The sequence below is a fragment of the Streptopelia decaocto genome (genome assembly GCF_964273445.1).
Source record: "Streptopelia decaocto genome assembly, chromosome: 9".
Lineage (NCBI taxonomy): Eukaryota > Metazoa > Chordata > Aves > Columbiformes > Columbidae > Streptopelia > Streptopelia decaocto.
The window spans coordinates 17,459,407-17,472,203 of NC_138664.1; the positions used below are offsets into that span (position 1 = coordinate 17,459,407).

The 12,797-nt window shown below is 40.8% G+C and overlaps 1 protein-coding gene across 2 annotated transcripts in view; it reads left to right on the forward strand.

Moving 5' to 3' along the window:
- Positions 1-12,797, forward strand: part of LOC309443874 (uncharacterized protein) — a 42,207-nt gene that overhangs the window by 14,852 nt on the left and 14,558 nt on the right. Inside the window, exons 4-5 of one of the 2 annotated variants that reach the window (XM_082061171.1) lie at positions 148-184; positions 2,682-2,799. In XM_082061171.1, coding sequence (XP_081917297.1) covers positions 159-184; positions 2,682-2,799 — 144 coding nt within the window. In that variant the 5' untranslated portion in view covers positions 148-158. The remainder of the gene's footprint in view (positions 1-147; positions 185-2,681; positions 2,800-12,797) is intronic. The other variant, XM_082061170.1, reaches the window with a different exon arrangement.

The window sequence follows — 12,797 nt, forward strand, 5'->3', positions numbered from 1 at the left end:
ATATAAATTGAGGTTGCTTGGGATATCCACCCTTCAGATTAGCAAATGCTGTGTCCACAAATTCTAAAATTTATTGATGTGTGCTATTGAATCCTGTAATCCACCTGGCCAGTCACTGGTATCTGTGTCTTCATTGCTCTCTAACAGGGACCAGATGGATGTTCAGCCAAAAAGCTATCCAGTGGTGAGTAAGAGGATAACTACACGTGACAAAGCTGCCTGTGTCCTTTCCTTTCAAACCAGTTAGTGAGGAATTTACAGCTCTGTTTCCAGGCACTTTTCTTTTATTCTTGTGGCTGTCCATATTAGAGAGTGCAAAGCAGCACGTAGATAGTGCCAGCAAATATAAACAGTTCTGTTTTATTTATATGACTTTGACAACTCCAAGTAACTATGTTCTTAGTGTCTTTGTGTGACGACTGAATTAGATACGTGAGAGAAAAAGCAGCAGATTTCGTCTAGAATGATAAAGGTGATACTGTTGGAAGAAGTACTTAAGGAGAATTGCCGCCAAACATAATAACCTACATCCCAAAGAACCAAGGTGACTTTACAGAACATGATACAACACATATAAAAGAATAGTAGAAGTCACAATGTTGTTTCAGCAGCTGTTTCTTTGAGTTCCAGAATATCTTCTGAGCCATTTTGCACTGGAGAGGAGAGAACTGCTGCTTTCTTGCACAACAGATTCAGTAATGGGCTGGATCTGGTGGAATCTTCAAATTTCTTTTTACTAACTGGGTAACCATGCCACCATTTGTATTGATCATTGATCAACTGTTAAGCGTTAGGGGCATAAGCATCAGTCTCAGTGAATCATTAGCTCAACATGATTCTTTCCCTTTCCTGGCTTTATGAAGAGAACTACAAGTAAATGGCTTAGGAAGCAGCCCTGTGTAAAAAGGGTTGGGTAGGAAATAAACAGTGGATTATAAACAGTCATGTCTTGTTTTTAAATCAACAGGTATTTTTTAAGAAGCACAATGAAAATGTTTAATGAAAAAAAAAGATTTTTTTTTACAAGAAACATTGCCGTAACACACTAGTGCATGGCAGTTGAGATGGAAGTGCCCTGGGCTAGAGAAGGCTGCTTTTTTTATTCGTCTACAGGAAATATAAAAAGAAAGCACAGTTGCCAGTGCAAGAACTAACTCCAGATTTGAAAATCTTCCTGTTGAGAAATACTAGTTTCATAAGCAAGGAGATGTGTTTTTCATAATTATGATCAATTCTTCCACCTAAACTCTTTCTTACTAAAGTTTAGGGAATCTAAACGACCTTCTACATAAATAGCAATGTCAGATGCTGTTATTTTTTTATACTATGTAAATGTGACATGAGCTGGTTTTCCATTTTTCCAAAATTAATCTTTACCATTTCTGTACAATTCCCATAAGTTGTCTCTCAAGCTAGAGAGTCCACGGATGAGCACGTCTCCAGTACTTCTGCTCTGCAAGTTGTGCCATTCTAATGCATCTATTGGTGTAGAGTCCAGAAATAATATTTTGCTAAGTCGGCTCCTGTTCTTCTTTACTTTTTCTCTCTTCCTTCCCCCAATCCTCCTCCTCCAAGCTGTGTACCATTCAGCACTAGTGGAATTTCATGAAGAGAGATGAGCATTATATCCCTCTACAAGTCTTCCACATGTGCCACAGTACATCTGAATTGCCCTGTCTCTTGACTTCTTCCAAGTTTCAGGTTGTAACTGCTGGCATTCAGCTTTGAAGTGATGAAAGAGTGAGAAAGCTTACAGAGGTGTGATAGAAGTGGCAACAGAAAGCTTGCCAAACCCTTGAAGGATTTTGTACAGTTAAACAGCTGATAGAGTCCCAGCTCTTGGCTACGGTACTTAATTTGAGCTGTCCAGTGGGTGTGAGAATGAGCTTATTTCCGTTGAAAACAAATTTGGATTGAACCAAGAGTCTTCTCTGCTCTTATTTTTGTAACAGTCCTTACAAGATGTTGTGCAAGGATCACAGCATGTCCTCAGTATGAACAGCAAGAGGAATTTGAGTGTAAGACACACGTGTATGGCAAGACGGATATACTCATGCTACTTTTAGAACTGGATTTCTGAGGAGTGAGGCTAAAATTTCCTGTGGTCCCTTAGTTAAATAATGTGCATATTAAAATGTTCCTGGCCTCCCCTCTTTTTCTTCTGTTTGAATGGAAGCAATGTGCTTGCTTCAATGCGAGGGTGAGTGGGTATCACATTTCTTGCCATGTGTCCCACTGCACTGTCTAAATACCGAAATATTAATGTACTTCGTCTATGAATTACCCTTCTGCTATTGATTTGTAGTCACAGTATGGTTTTGACCATGCTAGTCAGATCCTGAGATTTGGACTTCAGAGACTGCAGTGCGTCAAGTGACGTGGTCTTTCCCTGAGTTGTCCCTGTCACTAGCTGTTACAGAAGTACCTTTCTTTGGTAGGTGTGACATATGTTCTGAAAATCCGTGTCAGGAAAGGAACTGAAAAAGTTAAATGTGAGGACCTACCCAGTCTTTTAGTAGCCAAGATCACTTAGTATTCCTGATACATAATTTCTTCATATGTACTTTTCAGGATATTGAGAAGGAGGTTTTTGCATGTGTTTGATCATATGTACAACATCATGAAGTCCCTATCTTCAGACCAGCAGTAAGGTTACATCTGTGCTTTGTCCTTGATTACAGGGTTAGGAATATTGCAACAGCCCCACCAAAGACCAGAACAAGCACATTTTTGCTGAGGGAGGAGAGTTCTGAAAGCAGCAGTCAGATTCTGCAGGATGTAACTTTTACCCCAGAAGAGGTACAGGCTACTCTCCTGTTTTCTAATACAAGACATAATTATGCATTATTTTAATTAATTATGCATTACTGTATTGGGCAGGGAAGGTGTTACATTGTCTACCATGAAGCTTGACAAGGTTTATGTTGACCAGAATTACAATTATTCTGAGCCAAGTAAGGGAGTAACCTCGCTCATTTCCAGACTGATGCTGTGTTTGGTATCTGAAATTGGATTCTGAATCTCCATTTGTAATCACTTAGTATTCTAATATCTTTTTGTTTGCTGATATATCTTTGGCTTAAGTAAGTACTGTGATTTTGAGTCCAAGCTCAGGTAGTGCCTGAAGCTACATAGGCCTTATTTCCTGTTCAGTCTTCTTTTTTTGAACCAGGTGAAGATGAATCCATGAGTGAAGCATTACTTAGAGGAGAAGGCAATATAACATAAGATTGATTGTGATATGGAGTGCATGTTTTTGCTGACTATGTGTTATGTAGGGCAGAACAATCACTTAATGATGGAATTCAGGCCTCAATTACAGCCTCTGTGAGGCAGTGGTTGATGGTTCAACATTCTTGGCTGTGCACTGATGCAATAGGGCACCTGCCTGTCAGCGTGGATGTAGGAGCTCCTGCAAGGAAAAGGGACAGGTTAGAGAGTCCTGCAGGCTGCTGGCTGGAGCACCCTGACCTGTGGGACAGTCTTCTGTGCTCCTTCTCTCTTAGATTACCATGCTTCTCTGGCACCTCTCACCATGAGTCTCTGAGTTGTATGTAAGGCGCAGGTATCTTCTGAGATTTGAAGGAGCAATTTTGGGGATCATCGCTGTGTCTAAGAGCGTCAATCAATATGTGAAAGTGCAGGAGTGAATGACAGAAATAGCAAACACTGAACTTCCTAGTGCTGCCTCTTGGCTTTTATACACTACGAATCTCCACAACACAGTGACAAAGAGCTTTTCTTCTGCCATCTTTTACCAGTCTGAAATCCTCAGCCACACAGGTTTTATTTCTTTGCAAAACCAGACTAAAAATAGCAAGATGGTCCTCATGCTTCATAATCAAGTGTATTAGCAATGCATGAAAGGAATCCTGTCTCTATAGAGCAGATGATTGGCCATTGCTGTTATAGTAATTGTTCTTAACTTCCTAATGTTGCCTCCTTTCAGCTCAGGTTGCCTTCTCTGAAAATACCTCAGTTCCTCTACCTTATTCATAGACAAACCTTCCAGTGTGTCAGGAATTATGGATTATCTTTTTTTAAACTATGTGAGTATGTAGGAATCTGTGACTTCTCCAACAGCAATGACAAAATGAAGGCTAAAGAATAATTTATGCTTGCTCAGTCTTTCTCACTCTTGTTTGGTACTGCTCAGATCAGAAGTCCCCTAGCATCTAATTATGAATGTTCAAGAGGTTCATGTGATTTTACTCATGGTGGGCCAAAGTGGTGTCTGTGTTATCCTCTTGCACCAACTGTGAGTCCAACCCACAGTCAAGCAGTTTTGTTGCTAAGCGTAAAATAAGAGACTTTAGTGTCATGTTCCCGGTGGTCACTTGAAGTTATCACATTTATCCTGCCCTGTCGTTTTAAATTCTTTCCAATGAAGTGTAACAACATAGCTTAAAAAAGTCAAAGGTCGTAGCTTTTTTTAAGAGTATCGGTTTCCATCTCATAGGAGGTTATTAAAATAAGATTAATAACCTTGAAAATAGATAGAAAAAGAGCACCTGTACAATGAAAAGCAGTCTCATTTAAAAAAAATCAAGTTTGAAAAACAACAACAGGCTAGGATGGGAGGGCATGTTAGAGATGAAAATTCTTCTGTCTTTTTTTTTTTTTTCCTACTTTTTTGTAACAGAGAGATTTATATATCTGCTGCCATGGCCAGAAAGGGAAAAAATGGATTAGAGCAAGAGATCACATTGCACAAAGTTAGTGTTCTTGTTGCTGTTACTCCTGTACACAGCCAGAACCGTGGGGCAGAGTTGTGCCAAGTCTGGCTTCTCACCCAATGGATCATGTATCGCTGCAGCAGCACGTGTCCGCACCAGTCTTTAACACACTCGGCAGTTAAATCTAGGGATTTGATTCCCACGCGTTACCGAGAAGCTTAAACCCGTGCCATTCATGACTACAAATACATTTAGGAACTTTCTGCCATCAGGAACACTTGGGGAGGAATATCTGCTTGGCCATCTGTTGAGGTTTGCAATAATCAATACTGCTAATAATGCGTACTGTCTAGTATTGGACTTCAAGCAGTGAACTGAAAGCACGTGGTATAATGAATAAAACTTAGTTGGAGAGAACTCTTTTGTTCTTACATGGGTTTGCTGTCATCTCCGGAAATGTTATTAGTTTCCTTTTGGAGATGTCTACAACAATCAAAGATTGATATCCTTGCCAGCCATTTGGTTTAAATAAACAGCTGTATTGATTTACAGAGGTGCTGGGCCTTGTGCCAGTTTTTCCTTTGCGCTGCTGCTGGAGTACAAAAGGGTCCCTGACTCAGTGTGTCCTGTGTCTTGTCTGCTATATTCTACCGTACTCAGTTGCTTTCAGTTTCTTTCTACACGTGAAAGCTGGCCGGCCATTAAGGAATGTAAGGATTTATGGTGTGAAAGCTGGAAGTAGCCAGCTAGCTCTTGGCTCGGTTCTTTTCATCCCAAACTCACATGTTTTCCAGCCCCTCTGGGAATCCCAGCATTTCCTTCTGAGCTGATTTAAGCATGATTCTGCTACTCCATCTCCGCTTTTTAAGTTTCAAAAATACAATGCTTAGAAAGTGGCTTTCTTTGGAGACATTTCCTTCTAGAGACTAGACTAGAGCAGTAAATGTAATTAGAATGGAAGGCACTGACTGAAGGTTTAATACTTTTGTCCTTAAAACAGGCCATTTTACCACTGGGAGCAGTATAGCTAAGGCAAAATAGGCTGTAAAATCCATTTAAGAAGCTGGCTAAATATATGAGCTGTGGTTTTGAGCTAGCTTTGTACTGCCATGGCAACAGTGCTACCAAGCTAGCTCAGATGTGTTGGTGGGAACCAATGCCGCAGGAGAGTGATGGCGACATAGCCCAGAGGCTTCCTCCCTGCTGGAGCAGCAGTGTCCTTTCAGCACATCAAACATGTCCCAAGAAATGGCCTGATAATTTCCTCAGCACTTTAAAACACCATTGGTGAGTGAATAAGCCAGCTGGTTTTGGACTTAGGTGGACATCAGAAAGGTCTGGCATGTAGGAGCTGCTGAGAAAGCTCTAGATTTTAATTTCTTCTGTTTATTGTAAGTCAGGATGACTAAGGGCAGAAAGTAGCATCTGTTAAGTCTAGTGGCAACTACCTCTTTAGGAAACAAGTAGCTTGAGATAAGTGGTATGATGCAAATGTGATCTTAAAATAGGACTTCCGGTAGATTCAGGCTGGCATATAATCAGGTACAAAAGAGCAAGATAGGAATCTTTATTCTAGTGGCTTATGATCAGCAGTCAGGATTCATCTCAAATGGCTGAATTTTGTGATTAGTTGATCTTGCACTTGGAACTTTCTGTGCCTTACTCTTCTGACCTATGATCTTACCAAACGCCTCAGGTGTGCAGGCCTGACCTGCCTGCAGAACCTTGCAGCATCTCCAGGAGCAACAATGTCTACAGCGGCATCTCGCTTTGTTAGCTGATCCTGATTTCTGGAGGTAGACTATGCTATTTACTACTCTGCCAATGGAAGCCCCAAGTGCAGTGGACACTGTTCTCATCAAAATAAAGGCATACAAATGTCCCAGCAGGATTGCAAATCCACTAACAGCTTGCTTTTATGTTTACTCTTTGTGGGAGCAGGAAAGGAAATTCCTTTCAAAAGATACCGACATACCATGCTTTCGCTAGACTCCCGCAGAGTTGTCCTTTGCCTATAGATGTTTTCCTGGTCAGCAATTGCAGTTTGCTGTAATCATGGTGGATGAGCAGCCACACTCTTCTGTCATTGAGCCTCACGTCCTCTGCATCGTTGTGGATGCCTAGGGGAAAATGGAAGAACAAGGTACAGTTGTAGAGATCCTTCCCCAGGTATTTCCCTAGTCCCCGGTAATCTGTGGTGTAAGGATCACCTTAATCAAAGAGTGCTTTTGTGATGGATTTTTTTTTCTATAAATTTGTCTATTGCTTTTGAACCCTTAAAGGTTTAATCTCCAGACTGTGTGGAAATGAGTTCCATGTTGTGTCTCTGTGTTTCCTGAATGTGTAAGCCATGAACAACATAAAGACTCCTCTGTGATCTTCTGTCTCCAAAGCTTTAGTTTGCATCATGGTGAATTTGCTTTAATCTGCTTGGTCGTGCTGAGACGCTGTTGCGGGGGGAAGGAATACCACAGCCTGGCTGTCCTGTGGCAATCAGCAGGCAGAGCCAGGCAGCAAGGGTTGTCTTGTGTGTGCAGGGCTGGAGCAGAGACTGACACCGGGCAGGTGGGTGACCAGCCGCTCTGCAGGGATGCGGCAGAGTCACAGCACAGCTCTGCACTCCGTATGCTGTGGCATCACACACACTGTGTGACATGGCACACTCCACAATGCACAATGCAACAGTGCTCTAGAACACCTTATTCTGTTTGTCCAAGGACCACCAACTTCTCTGGAAAATGACAGAAAGACCATCTCACGCACCACACACGTTGTCACAGTGATAAAAATTAGGCTAAATTTGGACTGTTCCTCTGTAATTTATAGCGCGCTTGGTTTTGTTTGGTGCCTCCCTCAAGTAAGTGCATGACAACGTGCATGTACGTATTCTGTTTTGTGGGATTTTTTTTTATTTCTTCCTGTTATTTTGCGGACTTTCTTTTCCTGTCTATGCCAGACTGCCAGTGGTCTGGGGATTATGGGTTAAAAAACACTGGTGGAAAAGTGTGCTTCTGTACTAACATGGTAAGCAGCAGAAAAGTGATACGCTTCTGAGATTTTTTTTCAGTGATGTAATTTCCTTTCCTCTTCCTTTTTTTTTTCTGTGTGTCTTTGTGCTGTCATCCCTGAATTCCTCTGGCCACCTACAAATTCCATTTTACAATGGAGTCTGAATACAGAGGAGTTCTTCCATAGGCAGATACAGGTTTCTTTTAGTGCAGTAGTTGCACGTGAGTTTTGTCACAGGCTCTGTATTACTATAAACTGGCAGAAACAGATCAAAATCTTGATGACTGATTCAAAAGATGCAAGCTTTTAAGTTTATGTCTCCAGCAAAAAAATGTCTCTTGTTGAGCAAAGTGAATAGCTAAGAAATCCTGACAGTGTAACAGAAAATTATGCCAAAATATAAGTTATTATCCACAAAACTATAAATAGCTTGCAAGTTTACTTACTTCCTTTGAGGTATTTAAGTTAAGCATTTTTTGCCATCACATTCATGTGCCTCTCTTGTCACTGAATTTAGAGAGAGCCATAATTAATGGCGTAATTAATCAAGCAGATACTTCATAGTTTTCCTAAAAGTCAATCAACTGCTTAGGTTCAAGACAACCAACCTGAACAGAGGTGTCTGTCAGAGCTGTTTTAATTACATTTACAAAACTGCTTGAATTCTCTCATTCTCTTCTGACCCTGTGCATGAAGGAACGGGAGGAAATCTGCATAATTTGGTGGTCTTGAGTCATCTGCTCTTGTGTTCTAGGCCTTATTCCATGTCTCTGAGGCTTAAAAATGCAGCACAGTACACTTAAGCAGACGACTGCTACAAGCTTGAGATGTTTTAATTTTTCAGCTCTGGATTTGTGCATTTATTGTCCCAGTGTCTTCTACATTTTGGGAAATTGAGAAATTATAGAAATTATGTGGAAAATGAAATTTAGACAGCCTTGGAAAAAAAACGTGGCCTTGGTAAGTTGATTGTCTATGTGTATTTTTTTGCCTATGCTTTGCATGTGGATCTCATAACGAAGGTGACCCGTAGTCCTTATGTATATGTTAGGTATTTCTAAAGGAGCTTTCTTGTTTAAATGATAAAGAGCACATTCCTCGGAGAACAGCAAGGGCCTGCAGGGAGCTGTTTGACATCTCTGACCCCTGGTGAGGTGTTACTGAGCAAGCTAAGGTCATTCCAGAGGTTGTGTTTTGATCCTCTGTTCCTTTAGGTCAGCACTGAGAGGAGGGGATTAAGGGATTGTTTTTAGCAGTCTGTACAAGGGGTCCACTGCTGGGGACAGCCTTGAAAAGAATACTTGTCATTCTCAGTGCCTGCTGTGGGGAATTCACAGGATCGCTGCTTAAAGCGCTGGGATTGGTAGAGAGTCTGATGTCAGAAAGAGCCTCAGGCAAGATAAATCTTTCTTATCTAGCTGTGGCATTTCTTCAGGAGATGCTGTTTTACAGAATTTTAATGTGAAGTACCTGATTCATAGAGAACTGGCACATTTGCTGTGCCTTTGTCAAGTGATTTTTCCTATAATCTTAACTTTAGATTGGGGCAGGGAGGGGAGGGGGAAGTTAAGCATTCTGTCCCAAGTCTTCCTCTCACTGTTCTTGCTCACGTGAAACCTCATTTATGGCTATCTGGATCACAATATGTAGAGGAACAGCAGCTTGCCTTACAGTTTGCTGTCTGTCCCAGAGCCTGCATTAATTAACTAGATACCACATCCGTGTGCTTTATTAACAGTCACTTTACTCAACCTACTGGTGTTAAAAAGTGGTATCAAAGTGTGGGTTTGGCTTGAGGGAAATCAATGCAGTGGAAACAGGAGATTCTCCTGGGGCGCAGCGTTGAGTCCCAGCTCTGGCATTGTTCACTCTTTACTGTCAGCTGGGTGCGGAACCTCCTGTTCTCTCTTTCGTAAGTTCAGTCCGTCCAGGACAGAAGATGCACCCACACAGCATGATGAGATACAGCCCTGAGAAGGCTGCGCTCTGCCAGGTGTATAGGCTGTGGAGAGAAACACTGTTTATTAGCCAGAGTGGTTCATGACTGCAAGTTTTTCCACTTCCAAGATCTGAACTTACGTTTTGATAAAACACTGTATCACACAGTCTGTATCCAAAAGACACTAGGGGTAAAACCTTTTAACAGTTCTCACAGGACCTGAAATATACACATTTTTGTACCTCCTACTTTGAGTGTAATCCTCCATTATTTTATACAGAGCGCTCTGTGCCTGTTGGTCTTTGAGCGCTTTCATATTACTGGCAAAATTCTCCACTCTTGTCTCCTTCGCATGTCATCTTCTTTCTGCTTGACTTACCTGTTCTGTCTCCTGGTGGCCGACAGTACTGCAGCCAACGTCAAAGCAAAGAATTTCTGATTATATTTGCTCTGCGCTATACTTATATATCCTAAGAATAATGAGAAATCTTCTGAATTAAATCCGCCTACTAAATTTTGTGATTAGGGACAACAACAGTATGGCATAAAAATATCTGAATCCCAAAAGATAATTTTTCACTTGAATATTTGAAGATAAATGTTCTGATTAGATCCTCAGTATATTGTGACTTCAAAATTTGGAGCTGTACTGCTCATGCCATCAGTTACTAAAAGCTATTTGACACAAAGTCCCATTGATATTTCAATAAAGTAATTGTATTGCTTGAAAACATAGTATCACCTTCAGAACAGCCAAAATGAAATAGTTTTGTGTTTGGAAGACAAATTCAGTGAAACCTGTCTAGTCCACAGGTGGGAGGATCATTCTTGTCTTTTCATAGCTAATTGTGTTACAGAACTGGTTTCTTTCAACAGGAACTTATCATGACATAATCTAATTATGAATAATTTTGTTTACCAGACAGTTTTTCTCTGGGAATAATCGAATTGAAGTCTCTCAAAAGTTTATCACCACAAATATATCCTATTGTTGGTTTCCTAGCCTTTCTTCATTAGTGCTTCTTACACGGGTTTTTTCTCTTACCCTTGGTGATTGTTCCAGGAGAATAATCTCTCATTATTTTAATCTGTCTTCCCATTGTGAAGGCCTATCTGTTTAAATATATAAGTCTATTATTCTCTCCTTATGCTTTCCAGAAGCACAAGTATTTGAAAGAATACCTCTATTCTAAAAAATTGTGTTTGTAAGAAAGAAGGCTGGAAGGTATTTAAAAAGATTAAGTTATTAGAGGCCTGTGCTGCTGCCCATCACCACAGAATGTGAGCATATTCCATGTGAAATAGCATGGCCATTGTAGAGTGCTGTAATCTTCAGGGCGTGTTCTGTCTTGTCCTTTCACATAATTATAAATGGGAAATGAAATTCGTATAATAAATCGGTGGCTTATGCAATTGAAGGTTTGCTGCATTGGACTTGTCGTGCCTTTTGAAAAGACAGCACTGCATCTACTGACGTGCCATAGTCCAAGAATACTGTTCCATACCTGTTGTCTCTTTCCACATCTCCAACTAAACGGCTGCTCTGCAGTTTGTTATTGCAGAAAACACAGCTTTTACTGTTGTCAGCTGTCACATCAGCTCTAGTGTTGAAGGAGTGAAAGCGTGAAGTGAGGGATCAAGTCACTCTGCATTCTACTTGCATCTTAAACATATGGATGGCACCACCTCCCTTTGGCACCAGCCTTCCCTTTTTTTTTCTTTTTTAATTTCCCTCTCAATTATTTAAAAAATAAGCCACATGAAACCTACCCCCAAATATCTGTCTGCTGACCAGAGCTGCTAAATGCTGGTGCCAGAGAAATGAGCTTGGCCTGACTTGACTAATAAAGTTGGCCAAGGCACTTGAGAATAGCTCAAAGACGAGTCTCAGTGGGAAAGGGAGGGAGTAACACCATTTTTTTATATATGCATGTATTAAAAGAAACCAGCTGCTCCAAAATATCCTTGGTTAGTGAATGGCTCCACAGGCAGTCTGCTAAAGGAGCAATGTCTGGAGTTTAGTAAAACTGACTTTTTAAAAAGCAGTACTTGAAAAACAGAAGGATTGATTTTATTTTTTCCCCCTGTCCACCCTTTAGTATCAAAGTTGCTCTCACCGTAGCTTCTAACAAATACTTCTGGCTTCTGCAAGGTTTTTTGCAAAACTGTTGAGGGGAATATGGGACCATCCTAACAAGAGGGCTATACACAATTTACCCTTGGGGTAAGTTCTACGTGCAGAAGTCCTCTTCTGTTTTTGAGTAATTGAATTAGACTGTTGCAGCTCTCGTTTTTACTGTTGCTGCTGATTTTGTGTGCTGTTTCGATGATGCTCCAGCACTTCTAATGTTTTTCTGTTTTTATGGAAACAAACACAGTAATGGTTGGGAAATGGAGCTGACAGCAAATATGATGCTGAAATTCCCACGCCTTCCATCCTAGGCACATCATTACTGAAAGCTCTAAGAGACTTGTGCTTCATGTCACAGCCAATATCTCTTGTAGTACAACTTACCTACTACTTTTTGCCAGTGCTGACATCTCCTGTCTTTTAGCTGAAGTCCAGTGAGAGTAACTATGTTCTTAACTTCCCGAGTTAAATTATGTAGCCCAAGAATTGCCAAACAGCAGGTGCCAACTCTTAGCTCTGTTTTGGATAAGCAAATCTCTCTGAGAAAGAGGAGGCGGAATGTTTGTCCCTGTAAATTCAGTTCCCTGTGGCTCTTTATAGAGTCCAGTACACATCTTCATTGCAATAAGAAATACAGTGGCAGCATCCAGTTGAGATTTGTTATGAGTCCCGAGGAAAGAAAACTACTTGACTCACAGTGTCATCAGAATGTGTCCTGCAGCAGTTCTGTGCTTTGTATTGTGAAGTCCTTACGAAGAAAAAATGGATTCTCTCTTTTTTCTTTTTCCCCACACTACATCAAAAAAAAGTACAAAGGAATGAAGAATGGTTATTTTTTTCAATCTTACATGATATTTTTCTATATCTGGCTGGACTCATCAGCTAAATAAGGGAGTCATGATAGCAAGGTAGGAAGTGAATAGGACTTCCAGGAAGAGATGTTCTAGCAACTGGAGCATGGTTTTCATCTTTAGGAGACTTAAGTGTAAGTCCCTTCTGTCAGGAGAATTTCTACAGTAGGTAAGTGGTTTTGCTTTTCTGC